The sequence below is a fragment of the Agelaius phoeniceus genome, chromosome 5 (assembly GCF_051311805.1).
Source record: "Agelaius phoeniceus isolate bAgePho1 chromosome 5, bAgePho1.hap1, whole genome shotgun sequence".
Taxonomy (NCBI): Eukaryota; Metazoa; Chordata; class Aves; order Passeriformes; family Icteridae; genus Agelaius; species Agelaius phoeniceus.
In genome coordinates, this window is record NC_135269.1 from 3,640,892 (window position 1) to 3,658,116 (window position 17,225).

General features: G+C 37.0%; 1 protein-coding gene across 4 annotated transcripts in view; it reads left to right on the forward strand.

The window, feature by feature from the left end:
• The window catches only part of EPS8 (EGFR pathway substrate 8, signaling adaptor), a 125,141-nt gene that overhangs the window by 68,179 nt on the left and 39,737 nt on the right, over positions 1-17,225 (forward strand). For all 4 annotated transcript variants that reach the window (XM_077178134.1, XM_077178135.1, XM_077178133.1 and 1 more), the window contains 2 exons: positions 8,201-8,291; positions 9,567-9,640. In XM_077178134.1, coding sequence (XP_077034249.1) covers positions 8,230-8,291; positions 9,567-9,640 — 136 coding nt within the window. In that variant the 5' untranslated portion in view covers positions 8,201-8,229. The remainder of the gene's footprint in view (positions 1-8,200; positions 8,292-9,566; positions 9,641-17,225) is intronic.

Consider the following 17,225-nt stretch of genomic DNA (forward strand, 5'->3'; position numbering starts at 1 on the left):
TGTTTGGTTTAGATTGCCTTACCTAAAGTCATGAGGATTTGCATATCAGTCTTGTGAAACCTTGTTTGCACATTATTTGAGTCAGGAAGTTTGAAGAGTTAGTCAGCATCGTTAGAATAGTATGTGCTTATTTATTAAGTTTTAAAATTAAACTTTTAGATTTGCTGTTGAGTTCTACTGTGAGCTTACCCTTATGCTCAGCATTGCTGATTTGTTGTGGTTTGATCAATAACTTCTAAATTTTTCAATTGCACCTATTTGTTCACCTTTATTAAACAGTGCCTTTTCTCTTTTCACTGAACTGCATGCAAACTGCCATTTTAATGTTTTTGGGGTACCATATAGAAAATCTAAATCTTCCAGTAAAACAAGGAGCATGGACCCTTGCCATATTAAAGTTTGAGGCCTTCCAGATACATGTTAGTTTGCATTCAGAGCACTTTACTGGTGAAAGGGCTGAAGGTTCAATAAACAAAGTGAAATCATCAAGGAAAGCCATCAGTGGGTGGTGCAAAATGGTTTGGAGCATGAGTGTTCAAGATCATCAGGGAGCCAGTGGATGTTCCTTCTACTCAGCTTTGTCTTGTTTAATTCAGAATTGTAACCTGCTACAGACACAGAAATCGGTTTTCTATGTCAGTAACTGATGGACTTCAATAACTTCACCAAGACTGAAGAAAGCAAATTTGTGAAAACAAAAATGAAATCTTGCCACATTTCTATTCAACCAAATTAGAGAGGTGTTGAAGAGTGTTCCTGCCTTTTTTTCCCCTCCTCCTCCTTCATGTTAATTTTTACAGTCTGGTTGGAGTATATCATTATAAGGTTTCAGTTCAGCTTTTGTTATGAACTGTACCACGCCAGTTTTAATATTGTCATGGCACAGTTATTAACTGGCTAATAAATGTGGGTAGGTGGTTAAACCAGTTTCATTTGGGCAAATTGAAACAGCTCTTAAACTTTTTTAACTTTTTAACTGTTGGAAGTTCTTTCATTTTTTGAACAGAATGAGAGGAAAACTTTATCTAAAACAACACCTAAAGACATTATCATATTAACCTTTAAATACTTTAGAAGTTTTAGATTTCCATTTCTAAAGTGGTGGCTTTAAAGTTGGATGTATACTGCAAACTGAGTTTCAAAGTAGTGTCTGGAGTGCCATCTTTTGAAATCTAATGATCTCATTTGAAGTAGGATGTATCAAAGAATAAAAAGAAATAAGGAAAAAAAAATCAGGGAGTATGAAGAAGGGAGATACAGCTGCGGTTTCTGTGCTGGGTCAGAAGAATTCACCAGTCAGCAGTTTCAAGGCCGGTTTTGTTTCATTAAAAAAATTAAAATTTTAATAAAACAAAACACAAAAAAACCCCAAAAAAACAAAACCCAACCAAAAAACCAACCAAACAAAACAAAACCCTACAAAAAACAAACCCACCAAAATCCCAAACCAGGACAAGTTTTTGTACATCACTTCAAGTGAAGATACTGAGTGTGTTGTAGGCACATTGGAATTGGGATTTATGAGTAAAAATGGTGTCTTTTGTCAGTTCACTACTCTACTTGACATAGGCTGACCAAAAATACTGATTTTGATGGTACATTATAATCCCTTTTTTCTACTTTCCTCTACAAATTCCTTCATGTGCCATAAACCCCTTCCTCTTTGGACTGCTCTGTATGTGTGAAAGGTTTTTTGTTTGGATTTTTGGGTTGTTTTTTTTTTATTCTTTCTTTTATACAAGATATTCCAGCTGTGGTGATACATTCTGCAAGGACTGCATAATGATCTTGATCTTGGTAATTAATACTAACATTGCTTTAGATGAGGTGGTTAATTCTCTAATTAAAAATAGCAGTGAGTGGTGGCTTCAGTGCTTGGCATATTTATTAACGTTCCTTTGTTGCAATGGGGATTTTAAGTCTTTGAAGCTTTTGTATCTGTAGAGCTGTTTTATTTTCTTTCAATATGGTTAATTATAAATCATGGCCCAGACCTGAAAGGGATGGAAATAAGTTGCCATGCCAGAATAAGAACCTGTTTTCAAGCAGGGTCTTTATTAGTGTGGCAATAATAAGGGCAAAGTCTATGAACATGGTCTGAGGTTTATTCATTCAGTTCTTCCTGTTGCTCTCCATATTTCTTTCCTTTCCCAAAATAAAAGATAGCCATCTTAATTGTATTGTTAGAATATTTCTTTAACAGTGAATCACTGGGAAATATCAGAGTAGGAAAAATAAGACTTCTAGGGCTTTTTTTAATCTTAGTTTGTCCAATGGAAATCTTTTCTTTTAGATAGCAATTTGTGTTCTGAAGACAAGCCTTTATCTACTTTGGCTGGTAATTATGACCACAGATTTTCTCTAATAAATTTATCCTCTCCCTCCTGCTGAAAGGAATGCTGCTAATGAATTTAGCATACTCCTCTTCAGTGAGGGACTCAGGGAAGAGTATTAGATTTCAGAAAGTGTCAGTGGAAATCAAAACACTTTCTGAAGCTGGCAAAAGCAGCACTGATGGAGCTTGTCTGCTGCACTGCACTGTGGAGAGGGATGTGAATACATTTACAAATCCCCACTGGGCACTCTGTGTGCCCTGTCCCCTGCCCAGACAGAGTGGTGTTTTTTGTCTGTCACTGTCTTTAGTTGCTTGAAATGCTTCTACCCCTGTGACCCCTTACACAAACAGGTAAATAATATTTATTATTGCTGGATATTTATTATTTATTTAAATTTATTTATTAATTAAAATTATTTAAATTCATTTTAGTTATTTAAAATATTTATTATTTACTCCTTATAGGAAGCTGAAGCTCAGCTTTCTATAAGGAGTAAAATTCAGGCAGGAGAGGGAGACACATCCAGCCCTTTCCATCCCTCCAGGTTTCTTTAGCAGGAACCCCAGCTAGTTAACACTGCATCCAGCACTAAAACCTAAAACCAGGATGCAAAGAAGTGCAGATTTGCATAAACTCAAATGCAGTGTAATTTGTGCTAAGGGTCATGCTGGACAACTGCTCTGAATGCAGAGACATCCTGAAGGTAACAGCATTTTCAAAATTATTTTATGAACATATTTTCTGGTGCTTGGACACAGGAGTGAATACTGGAGTATATACAGCTCAGAGAGCTTCAAAAATAAATATAAATAAATATAGAGTGGCTTGAGAGAGGCAAAGGGGACAACAGTCACAGTGGTGGGGAATCAATTTATTTTGTGTTCAAACTGCAGCACTTGTAAGTCCTGGCTTTCAATTTTCTGCATTGGTTTTTTGCTGTCATCTTTTCTCCCAGCTTTTGGATGCTCCAACCTGCTTAACAGGAAACTGAAAACATTGCAGAGCAAAGCTGCTGCTAGCTCAAGCAAAGGCAGTTTTTCTCAGAGAAATTCTGCTATCAGTGCACTGAAGCTGGAAAATCCCCAGGGATCATTTCAGAAGTATCACTTACTCATGCATTCATGTGCATTTTGGTGTTTATCTCCAGGCAAGGTGTCCAACAAGCAGCAGAACTCGTGTTTGCTCTTGGTTGTGCTCTGAAGCAAGTCCCAAAGCAGAGGGCAGCAGCAGCCACATTCCAACTGGCTCCACGGGATGTATTTCTGCCAGGAGATTCCCATTTGTAAAATCTGTGGCTGCAGTGAAGATACAAATAGAAGAGTAATGGGTCAGAATAGCAAGGTAGACATCAGGAGATGCTGTTTGAAAATTTAGCACCAGGAGGGAAAGTTGTGTGTGGGTGAACAGGGTGAGGTTTGAGAAGAAACAGATGAAAAATGGCGAGTCACACAGCAAGCTAAACAGTTTTTTGTACATTCTGCAGGTCAGCAGTGCTGAAAGCTGTGGGATAGCAGTGAGAGGCATTTTTACTGAATGCACAGTGAGCCATGAGTACGTGGATTTTTTAAAATTTTTTTCTTCCTGTTGTTTTTTTCTTCCATAATACTTTTGAAAGGGGAAGGGTGGAGAGAGAGTGTCCTTATCTGACATTGCTGCACTCACCAGGGAATGGTGTTACCTTGTAATGTCCATTGCTTTTGTTTAGGCTGCAGTTACAGCCTGGGCTCTGCCTGCCTGGGGAGTATTTTGGTGGGTTTGGGGGATACATGATAGCAATAACACTTTCTAATCAGTAGACAATAATTATTCCAGCCATTATTGGCTTTCCTGTGCATCCTTTTCTCCTTAGCCCTTCCCCCTCCATGATTTCTATGATATCTGCATCACTAAGTTGTTTCTCTTTTGGTTTCCATATGATATTGTGATCTGCCTCTGGGTGGGACTGATGGCTTCAGGATGAGTGGAAAAGCACCAGGCTCTGGAATATCTAATTTGCTCTAATGATGCAGCTCTGCCTTTCTGGGAAAGATTTTTTTTTTTTTTTTTTTAATAACCTGGGGGATTTTGTTATGTTCAAACTTTTATTAGGAAATGACATGGCAGGACATGTGAGCTGTTGATGTGCCACATAAATTGCATTGTTTTCACAAGGCTGCCCTGCTACAAGATGGGGAAGACAAAGAGTAATTTTTTTAAAAAACAGTGCTCTTGACTGATATAATCATGTTGTACACTGCCACGATTCTCCCCATGCTTGGAATTACCACCTGTAACTGCTGAAGAACAAAAGCACGTCTGTCTCAGAAATGGTTTCTCTGTTTTAAAGGCTGGAATCTTGTCATTTACAGAGCTCCTGATTACCAATATCTCTTCAAAAATAAAGCTGATGGTAGCAGGGAAGTCCTAGGTGGATTTTTTTGTTGTTGTTGAGATAATTTTTGGAATTTTTTTGTTTGTTTTTCAAAATAAAATGTTTGTAAATATTTTGTAAAAGTAATATTTATAAATATTTTAAACTTATTTTAATAATATATTATTTTAACATAGGTAAGGAGAAATACTACTATATTTTTCTTATTATTATTATTATTTTATCTGTTTTCTTATTATTATTTTCTTCTTGAAATCTTACTTAGCTTTCCTGGTTTAAATATTTTTTTTTTCCGAGCAGGCATGAGTATTTTTTTTTTTCCAGGATCCTGAGATATGACCATTTTTGGTCACATTCACAATTAAACTGTTGATACTTGAGCTCTAATTGAAGAGGGATTTCACAGTTAATTGTGAAGGATGTTTATTTTAAAGTCTGGGACACCAGTGGAGGTTGCTGTGAACTGCTGGGCTGGGGTGAAAGGGAAGATTAAAGAGGAAGTGGAGTTTATTAATAGACTCCTGGTTGACAATGGCTTTGCAGTGTGCAGGGGGTGACTTTTGCTGCAGGACTGACTGGTTATAAGAGATGAAAGAGCATTTGAGATGAGAAACACAGCAGAGAAAGCTGTACAAGGCAATAATAAAGCCCTGCACATACTGTTACCCTTTTGTGGTTTTTCACTTTTCTTCATCATACACTTAATTAAAAAAAAATTAAAGCATTTTCCTAAATTTTTTTAATGAAACATTTAGGTTGAATGAGATCCAATTGTGTGATAATTCTGGGGAGTCACAAGTAGCTTTTTGATGCTGTTATAAATATTTGAACTAATTATAAATAATTACAGTAAAGGGTTTGTTTGTATTCACATTCTGGAAGTTTCTTGAACCAAGTGACAGAAGCATTGCATGAAACTGTAATAACATTGAAAGTGTCATGTCAAGGTAGATGTGCTGGAATTTCAGAAGCACTGGAAAATTGCATGAAGGACAGGAAATATTGCTGGCTTTATTCAACTATCTAATAGTAAGTGGTGTTTTGTTTGCATATCAGCTAAAGCTGACTAAAATTTTTGTGCTTACTTGGCAGAAGAAGCTGCTTGTTCTTTATTTTGTATTTTAATAGTCAAACTGTTTTACTTCAGATTTTCAGTATGTCTTCATCCAAAACATAATTCTGAAGCTTTTTGCATTTAAGTGGTGTTGTGCCTTACAGTGGGCAAGTATTTAGTCATGAGAGATGGTTTCTTTCCCCAATGTGAAAATCTGCTGCTCAGCTGTCTTGCTGCTTTCAAACTCAGTGTGTCACACTGACTTCAAAGGCTGAAGCTTGAAATTCTAATACATTACATTCTAATGTATTACATTCCTTCTACTTAAAATATCTGCTTCACTACCTCCATAAAATTGAGTGAATACAAATACAAACCAAGCATTTGTCAGATTAGGATGGAATTATTCTGAGAAAGTCTTCAACCAAGGGGTTTTTTCCCCCCCCCCCCAGATCTCACTTTAAGACAGATAGTTGCAGAGTTTCTTACAAATAGGCCTAGGAAAAAGACTACAAATCAAAAAAGATTATGACAAATAGAATTATTCAATGAGTGCTATCTTAAACAATGTGCAGATGGAAAGTTAAGTGGGGATACCAAACAGCAGCAGTGATAATTTGTGTGTTTTGGATGTGGAAGCTAATCACAGGGGAAACTGCTAAGCAGGGCAGCAAATTGAGCATGGTTGGAGATGATGATAAGAATTAACAGCTGATAGAAAGTGGTGGAGAGCTCAGAGGCAGCCTGGGCTGGAGAGGGGCACTGAGCTGAAGCAGGGAGTGCACAGTGAGCTGGCAAATTCTGCTGAGAAAATGAACAGTTGTATCCTTTCAAGTCATGGGATGATTTCAGGATGCTTCCCAAAGGTTGTAATTGCTAATGAATTGAGCAGCACTCAGCAGAGGTCGTAATTTATTGGAGACAGCTGTTAAGGACTTCACTCTCTATAAAGTCTTAGAGCAGCCAAACTGGCTACCAGCTTGGATATGTGGTATATTTGTGGAGCAAAATCTGCTTGTGTCATTACAGAGATTTCAAAGAAAATTAAATAACCTTTAAAAAATAGTAATAAAAAAATACATATATATATATATATATATATACACACACACACACTAAGTCAAACTAGCAAGTATGTACCCACTAAAAGCAACACTACCCTTGTACATGATTTCACTTGGTGTGTCAAATCCACCTCAAATACATAATTTCACTTGGCATGTCTAATACACCAACAAATGCATTGTTCTAGTTAGTTTTGCTGACTGCATCTGGGGTTTGTTCCTCAGAAATGTATAAAAACTGTGCCCTCAGCACGAAAGGCCACCAAAGCTTGTTTGTCTCTTGAACTGACTGATGGATTTACAGCTCAGAACAGATTTTGGTTTTCTTTTTGCATGGGAGAAGGAAGTAGCTGAATACATGTGGGCACTCAATGGGCACTGGCAGGTCAAAGAGCTGCTGCTTCTTTGTAAAACAAGAAGAGAACAAGAAATGTGGGGCAGTGAGATAAATTAGAGCCTCAGAAGAGAAGCTGCTGCAAGGCAGCTCTAGTGCAAACAGAGCAGGCTGTGCTTACTTTGGAAACAGAGATTTTGTAGGTACAAATTTGATCTGGTACACTTCTGACTGCTCTGCAGTGTGACTGAAATGTAGAGAAATATTCAAATTTATATTATTCATGTATATATGTAAATGAAAGAGTATTTGCCCATGGTAAATTTGAATATGAAAGGGTTATGAAAGTCACTTTCCAGAGCTAGTTTTAACTTCAATGGACATGTTATTAAAGGGAGAATTTTTTAAACTGTTTTATCATGGCCTGTTCAGCACTGCTTTTATAGGAAAGGTTTCATTGGGCACGCCAAACTTTCAGGATGTTAAGCACTGCTTAACAAAAAAGAAAAAAAAAAGAGTTTTCTTAAGTACCAAAATAGCTAACCAAGTTTCCTTTTGTGCTAACAATTGTGTTTTAATTTGATAATGCATCTTTTCTAACAATTCAGCTGATATGTTTCATAGAATATGTATCAAAAGGTCATTTCAAGAGTTGCATTTGAAAGAAATTAATTGAGGGCTGAAATCAAGCATGCTTGAGCAATAAAGTTACCATTTGGAACATCTTGTTCACATTTGCAGTAGATCTTGTTCTTTATTTAGTGAGCCTTTTATTTCTACAGCTATTCCTAAAGACCATTGTATCAAAAATAATAGCTTTGTTCATGAAATTATAAATTATTTGAAGCTATAACTATCAAATTGCTACTGGGAGAAGTTCCATAGCAGCATCACCAGGATGCAGTTAATAACAATTGAATTTGTTGATGCAATTTCGTTCCCATTTCAACCATAATTTCCTCATTAGGTTTGTATTACACCTGTGTTCAGCCTTCATCTTTTAGGAGACTTCAGTTCATGTGCTGTTTTTCCTTTTCCCAGGTGGTTTCTCCCAGTGAGTGGCAGTGAGAATGAATGGACACATATCAAACACCCCTCCAGGTGGATATGGAAGTTACTTCCCTCAAATGAAGTAAGGTTTTGCCTTTGACTTGCCTTTTATGGACAAAATAGTGTTGTACCTCCTTCTTCAGGCTTCCATTTCAGATAGAGCTGTAATTAGTAGGTCCCACTGGAATTATAAAAAGGCTTTTTCTGTAGAAGAAATAACTGTGGAACCAAAGCGACAGATATTTTTGTGTTCACGTAAGGGAAAACTGTGTTACTGCATGGACTCATCTGGAAGAGCAAAATAAATTGCTGTAGCCGTAACATCCTTATTATGTTACTCAGAGAGGCCTTTGTGTGCCTGAGATGTTTAAGGTTAGCTCTGAGTGAATGCATTTTTATGCATAAAAGATGAGGCTGCCTCTCCCATCTGTGAGAACAGACTGTTTCCCAGGAAAGAGAACTGAGCAACTGCTACCTGAAAGTGTTACCTTGCCTCAGATAAGAGGGTGATCCCTGTATCAGGGGCATGGCATAGACTCACTCACAGCACTGATGAGAATTTACCCATCTGATGCCAAGGAACAAGTATTCCTGTATGGAGCAGGATATCTGTGGTGTCTTTTTTTTCTCATTAAGGTGAACTCATATATCACTCATTTTTGAAACACTTGTAATCATAGTGCCTTTTCGTTTGTGTAAGACAATGACAGTCATTTTAAGTTTTTCATTAAAAGCTGTTAAAATTGTTAAAAGCAATAAACACTTGTGTATGCAGGTAAAAAACCCCAAATCCTACCCAATTCTTTGGCATAGTCATGATTATTATTGTTATTTTTTATTATTATAAAATTATTATATTTATTATAGATATAATAATATAAAATATATTTACATAATTTATTAATATATAACATATATAATATTGTATATTATATACATTAATATATTATATAATATATATTATAAAATAGATATTATTATTATTATTATTATTATTATTATTATTATTATTATTATTATTATTACTACTACTACTACTACTACTACTACTACTACTACTATTATTACTACTACTACTACTAGTAATGTGAAGTTTGATACTGGAGTTAAGGTGGTATTTATTTGTATACCACATTCCAGTTGTGCACAAAGTTGTATTAATGCAACAAAAGAGAGCTCAGAAGAACCTGCAGCCCAAGTGAAACATTCTCCCTCATATTCATGGTGTGGAACAAATATCTGGTATCATTCCCTCTGTTACTAATGCTGTAGGTATGTGTAGTAAGGGGAGGGTTTTTTTTTTCAGTGCCTGCCAAATATATCTATATAGAAGTTAACCAGACATGTTTTCTTCCAGTGGCTATGGCTCCCCAACGTTTGCTCAGGCAGAGAGGGAGCAGAATTCAAGAACAAGTGCAAAAGCTCTCTATGGTAAGGTGGCAAAAACTCTTTAAACTTCTGTGCTAAGTTGTTGTTTAAATAGTGATTGTGATGTGGTGGTGGAAATATTTTACACATATTAATCTGAAAGTGTATGTACATACACAAGGGTGTGTCTGTCAACTGAACTGAAAAACAAAGTGGTTTATTCCTACTAAAGCTAACTAGAAAATGCTCAGTTTACTAGGCAGAGGACTCCCACCTGCTCATTTTCCAGGCAGCATTCATCACAAAACTCAGAGTGATCCTATAGCTAAGTTATGCACCAGGGAGAAGGCATTCAAGTGTTTAGCTGTGCTTAAACCCTTGTGGGGTTTTATTTCTCCTGTACCTCGCTCCCTCCCCAGCTTCATCCCCTGCTAGCAGACAAAGCACTTACAATATTTTTTCTTCTTTGACACAAGGATTCCTAATATTCAACCTAAACATTGAATCAATCTAAGTTCAAATTTACTTTGTTTTAGTGCTGTGCTACAAAAGTCAGTTTCTTGACATAGTGCTGAAGGCAGGAACCGAAACTGAGGAAAATTCTGAGCTGATCATTTTAAAGAGTGATTTCTGCATCCTGTGTGGCTCACTCAGCAAACTGATTGCAAGTGTGGACAGAAATAGTAGGTGGCAACAGAAAGCAGCAAGAGGCATTGCAAAAAACTCTTAGCAGATTATTATTTCTTTATGAGAGTTGTGATTTCTTTTTCCTTTTATGTCATCATGATAATTTTTCAGGAGTATATGGTTTGAACAGCATGGCAGTACCTGTGTCCTTTAATCTTTGTGAGCTTTTAAAATATCTCTCTGAGCTTGTTCATATCAAACATTGTGGGGTGGTCATGTGTCAGGAGAAGATGGGGGCAAGTGAGTAAATTTGATGTGTGTCATGGTATTTTTTACTTCCAAAGTACTTAACTGAATTCAGGTACTAAGGAAAATACTTGCCATGGAACTGCTAGGTGGTGGCTCCTGTAAAGGGAAATGTTGTCCTTGGTTCACTTTTGTGGCTGGTAGTTGTATCACAGAATGATAGTTGCGGTTGCCAGGAGCTGAATGAAGTAGAGGAATCAGTTATTTTGGAGCTCCAAGTGGATATGTATTGGCACAGATTTTCAGAGTTTGCAGATTTTACTACTTCTGCTCTGGTTTTTTTTATACATAAAGAAGTAGGGTGTTGCTATCACCACATATATGAGCTGGAGAAAACAAGGAAAGCACCTAAAATCTTTCTCAAATTCAGGGTAATTTTTTGAATTTTTAGCAACAAAGTTACTATTCTGCTGCATCCCATGTTCCTCTTCTTCCTTTGTGATGCTAAAATTTTTGTGCATACTCTCCCAAATGGGCTGAAAAGCAGCTGAGTGATATTGGAATTGTTAAACAGTTTTGAAAATGCTCATAACAAAGTATTATATTTATAATTAATAACTAACGAAATTATTTTATTTGAGAATATGGAGACTGAAATCCTATCAAGCAGGAGGAAGCTGTCTTAGCTTTCTTTTTATATTTGTTGTGCACATATATTTTAAATGTATGTATACTATTTAAGTTAATACAGAAAGCTCATGTGTTTAATAGATTCACTTTTACTGGAAGAAATATATGTAATTTTACTGTAAAAGTCAAATGACTGTGGATTTTTTTTCTTTTACTAAAATGTGAAAACATGAGGTCAGCACCAAATTTTCCATTAAAATGTTCCTTTTCTTGGAAAACTTGAGAGTCAATTGGAGTGAGCCACCTATCCCTGGCTATCAAGTAAAATGATGCCTGGGCTTCTAAGTGACCACTTGATATTGAACTCAATTTCTTCCAAGCACTGTAAAGACTAGATAAAAATAAAAATAAAATTAAGAAAATTAAAAGTAATAATAAAAGTAATAATAACAACAACAGCAACAACGATTATTACTGTGATTATTACTTGTTTTTATATATGTGTATGTTTCTGTCCTGCCTAGGACAGAAACATATGTAGGCATGTTTATGTCCTGGCATGAATTTTATGCCTTTGATGCCATTGCTGAGGAGATTAATGAATATTCAGTCCTTAAACCACCACACAGAAAGTTGGCTATGGTGCTGTGTGAAAGGAGGCTGGAATATTATTGGTGTTACCAATTATTGGTGTTCAGCTATTAATTATTGTTATTATTGGTGTTCAGCTCAAAGCCAGACCGGAGCCATCACTATCTCTAATGTGCCTGTCTGATAGTGAAAACTTCCTTGCAATTGCCTTTTTTCCTGTGCAATAATCCCTTTGTTTTCACTCATTTCCTTCCTGAAATGAGCTGTTTTCTATTTGCATGACAAATCTCTCTCTGAGGCGAGGGAAGGTGCTCTCTGCACATTTTTATGGGGTTTATTTCATCGTTTGCTTCCTGCTCTCTCCATCTGAGATGGGTTTTGGCTCCTGCTGTCATCTGTTGTTCTAGCATTGGCTCCTCCATCTGTCTTGAGCAGTTCTGCCTGTGAGGAGAGGAGCAGCAGTCTCAGGGCTGTGCTGGGGCTTTGCCAGCCCCTGACACAGTGAGGAGCAGCCTCATTCCTCAGGAGGGATGGACCAGGATTTTGGTCCTTGAATTTGGATCACTCTAAATTGTCAGATTATTGTGCAGAGCTGAAAGATGTTGCTAAAATTGTCTTCTCACAGCACATTAGAAAAGACTGAGTATTTTGTGCACTGAGTTTATACTCTGGTGGCTGTGATTTGGAGCTGGAAGTGAAATTGCCTGTGTGTTGTATTTGTAGGGACCATTGTGGCAGGGAGGAATGATGAATCTGACTCCATGTTCTTAGAAGGCTAATTTATTATTTTATAATACTATATTATATTAAAGAATGTTATACTAAACTATACTAAAGAATACAGAAGGGATACTTACAAAAGGCTAAAAAGATAATAATGAAAACTCCTGACTCTTTCCAGAGTCTTGACGCAGCTTGGCACTGATTGGCCAATGAGTCAAAATAATTCACATGAAACCAATGAAACAATCACCTGTGGGTAAACAATCTCCAAACACATTCCACAAGTGAGCACAACACAGGAGAAGCAAATGAGATAAGAATTGTTTTCCTTTTCTCTGAGTCTTCTCAGCTTCCCAGGAGAAAAATCCTGGGTGAAGGGATTTTTCAGAGAAAGTGAATGCCACACCTGGGTACTTTTGCTTTGCTCATATGCCTCCTTCAGAGCAAGAACTGCAGTGTAATAAATTCAATGAAACCTCAAGCAGCTTGTGAAAAATGCCAATCACTTTTTTTTTTAAATTTTAAAAGTTTAATAGTAATAAAATAGTTATAAAAATAGTAATAAAAATAAAAATTTGGACAATTAGGATTTAGGACAATATGAGACAATAAAAACAAAGAGTTATGGACAGTCTGGGTACCTCTTTCTGGGCAAAATAAGCCCAAAAAAGGACCACATTAACAGAGGATTAACCCTTAAAAGCAACAGCCTGTTGTATATTCATACACCTCATACATGATGCATAAATTCCATTCAAACACAGGATTCTGTCTGGTCAGTGTCAGCTTCTTCCTCTTAATCCTAATGGTGTCTTCAGGGCTGAGTGAGGCAGGAAGAAATTTGTTTCTTCTGATAAGAGAGCAATAAATTCTTTTTCTCTGAAAGATTTAGGTGTCCTGTGGCTGCTCAGAGTCCTTTCTTTAAAAAAAGTATCTTACATAACATAGTTTCTATTTTAAGTTTCTATTATGTTATAACCTAAAACTATATTTAACACACTACTTAGGAAAATTAATACAACATAACTTTCTCACATAACACAGATAATATTCATTTGAATAATAAAATACACATTTTTCACAAGCTCACAGGCAGGTAAATGAGTGCACTGAAAGAAGCCATCCACGTTAACATCCTTGCAGTATTTTGGTTCTCAGATTAATTTGACAATTGACTTCTAAACAACACACTTCCTTTGACAGCCACTTCCACACAGCCATCAGAGAGAAGCTCCTGGCATTAATCTCTGAAAGTGATAGTGCTTGCTCCTCTGAAGAGGAAATTTGTTTTGAACTCAAGTTCTGACCTTTGGGTCACTTCTCCTGCACTTTGCCCTGCCTCAAGCTGAGGTGTTTTTTTTTTATTTTTTTTTTGTTTGTTTGTTTGTTTGTTGGTTTTTTTGGTTTTTTTTTTTTGTTTTCAGTTTATTCTTAAAGGGTATCAACCATTAGCCCAATGCAGATAGATGGTAGTAAATTAAGTATTGGGCTTTTCTGCTTGATGATGTGCAGAAATATTTTATGCTGTCACTCCAGGATTCTTGGGACAGATTTTGAAGGACACTCTCAATCCATATCCATGTGGATTGCCATCAGATTTCAGAGCAATCTGCAGTCCTGTTGTTTTGTGTCATGGACTGGCTGGTAGAGTTTTTGACTTGGCTGAAAGTCTTTGGTTAAGAGGTTGCTTTTTGATTTCTGGTGTTTTGGATGCTTTCAAAAATGAAAATAAAATCAGTAGTTTTCAATCTCTGTTTGAAAACAGAAACATGCTCTGTTCCTGATGATTGGCGAATTCAATAATTTCACACAACATGAATTGCTGTAATATCTGTCCACATCTGACATCAGGAAGAGTACTAGTTTCTGTGGATCAATGTTCCTGTTCCTCTGGAAGCTTCAGTAGCTAGTAGATCTTACATTCAGGACCTATAAGTGAAATGTAGATCTTACATTCAGGACCTATAAGTGAAATGTGTTGCTTTTCATTTTATTGCCTTTGTGTTGTGAGAGATCTTATTTTAATCATATTCTTCTGGGTTACATTTGCTATAGATTGTGGTTAAGAATTTAACTTAAGTGTATTCTGCCATGATCCTCTCTTATTTTTTTTTATTATACCAAATGAAAAATCCTTTATCTAAATAGTGTGCAGCATATCAGCAGAGTTTGAGCTAACCTGTTATTAGGGCTGAACTGTACTTTAGGTGGTGGATGTAAGAGCTGCAATGAGCAGAGTATACAGGAAAAAAACTCAATAATTTTGATAGGTTTTTTTAATGTTTTGATAGTTTTCTTCTTCTTTTGATAGTTTTATGCATCATATCTGGAAGTCTCTATTGTAGTATTTCACTTCAGCCTCAATAGGGTCTTCCTGCATGAAGGGACCTGTGAGAGGGTAAGATTGATGGGGAGGATGAGGAGAGTGAAACAGAGCATACAAAACATTATTTTGTTTTCAGTGTCAGGGGTTGACCCCAGCCAGCAACCGAGGACCTCCCCTTTTGCTTCCTCATTCCCCCTGTCTCCTCTCTGCAGCAGAACAGGGGGGGAGAATTGGAAGAGAAAAAAGCAAGAAGAAAACCCTGATGGATCAAAATAAAGATGGCTTAAGGGGTGAAGGAAAGAACAGGGAGGAAAAAGGACTGAATAGCACAAAGGGATTTATTCACAGCCCTCTACAAGCAGAGCAAAGGCCAAACTAACTGGGCAAAGAATCTTTGGAAAGACTACCTGCCAGTTTTATTGCTGAGCAAGGATATTAAACAGTATGGAATATCCTTTGGGTCAGCTGTCCCAGCTGTGTCAGCCTCTTGTGCACCCCCAGCCCACTCACTGGGGCAGCAGAATAAGAAATTTAGACAAGACTTTGACACCATTTAGCCACAGCTAAAATATCCCCATGTTATCCGGTCCAAAATCATCTCCATCCTAGCCAGACCCACTGCATTCAGCACATCAGCAAATTCTGTTGCTCCTTTTCAATAGTAGAGCTTGTGTTACCTGCACTTGAAGTTGGTGTGATAAGGTTTCTGTAAAAGCAGTCAGATTAATACTGATGGGTAATAATCTGTAACTTTGATACGTGAAAGGGTTGAGAGATGGTAACTGCATTTCCTGAAGAATGACAATGGGCATCTCTGTAGGAAAAGAAAAAGTTTTATACAGATGAAAGAAGCTGTGAGAATCACCAGCTGAGATCTCTCTGACTGGGACATGGAAACACAGAGGTGCTGCAGGAAGGAGCAGCAGTCCCTTGTGTCTTCTGTGGAGGACAGAGAACAGATTTGCAGGCTTTTATCAGCTTTTCCAGGAGCTCAAGGAGTGGAGCACTTCAGCAGGAGGGGGTGCAAAAGGGTTTGTGTCCTTTCTGATGGCAAGGGGAGAACTTTTGGAGGGTTGTAGGTGGAATCTGGGACAGGAGCCAAGCACCAGGAGAAAGCAGAGCTTGAAGATTCGTTGTGAGGTGCTGGCAAAAGCCATGGGACAGGGAATGCATTTTAGCTGCCAGTCTTTTCATTTCCTTTCCTTTTTCTTTTTTTCTTCCTCTTTCTTTGTGTTATGTTCATATCATCATGGGGGGACTGTTCTTCCTTCAGTGTGACTCATGCCAGGCAGCCAAGAAAACCATTTCTCAGGGAGCTGTAAGAGAAAGGAGACCCACTTATGAACCATTGGATTGTAAAAGCTTTGAAAAACAAAGGCTGAAGACAAATCCTTCCAACAATGGAAGAATTTTGCCTGATGCCAGGATATGTGTTAGAAGATGTATTTTGATGGGTGAATAATTTCAGGGTGCAGCTGTAGAATCCACCTCCAGATCCTCTATAGTTGTGTTTCAGTCCCAGCTGAAATGTTCTGCTCTGTTCTAAATGATAACTTGGGTCTCCAGCAGGTTCGAATTCTCATTCCACCTGCCTTAAAGAAATAAATTTGTAAATGTGAATTGTTCCCAGTGTGGAATCTCAGTTCTTGTGTCCCTACTTTTTGTTTGTTAACACAAACACTGATTGACTTTAGTTAAATGTAAATTTTATCAAAGTTGTTGTTAATTACAACGTAATAGCAACAAGAACTTTAATAAAATTCACATTTAATCTCACCATGGCAGTATGTGTTGAACACTTTCCATCCTGTCTGGCTGGGAGTGTTGTACTGCTCTGTGGAAGAGGATCTGTTAATCCATGCTGCAAATGGTTTTGAAATTCCTGCCTGAACACAGAAGCAGAATAAGGAGCCTTCTGCAAATTTACTCTCTGCTTTTTAATTCCTTTGGAGCCTTTATATATATATCAGACTTTCTTTGTTTATTTAAAGCAGCTCCAACTGTTACTGTTTGCAGCATTTACAAATTATACAGTGGATGTAAACTTTCTGATGCTTGCTTAATTCAATAGCACAAAACTTACATTTTTTTGTAAGACAACACTCAAAATTGAGTATTTGGTGCATTGTTATTGAAACAAGTAATTTTTTTGTTTGTTTTGTTTTGTTTAAAACATATATTCTTTCTTACTGGACAGTGTTTAAGTATCATTTACAGTCCACAGCAGAAGGCTGCTAACTGATCCCCTTAGAGATGCAAATAATTCTATGGGATTAAACTAGATACTGGTTTTTAATCCCCTTGTTTTATTAGGAACAGATGGACTTTACTTCTTCAGATCATCATCCAAACAAAAAAAGAAAGGTAGCAAACCAGACAGCATTGCTTTACTGGCTGTGTTGTTGGGGTGTGCATGTGTGTGTGTGCTGTGGTTAAAGAGACAATCAGCTGAAAAAAATCATTTCAGCAACATGCTGCAAAAGCAGAAATAGTAGATACAGATGG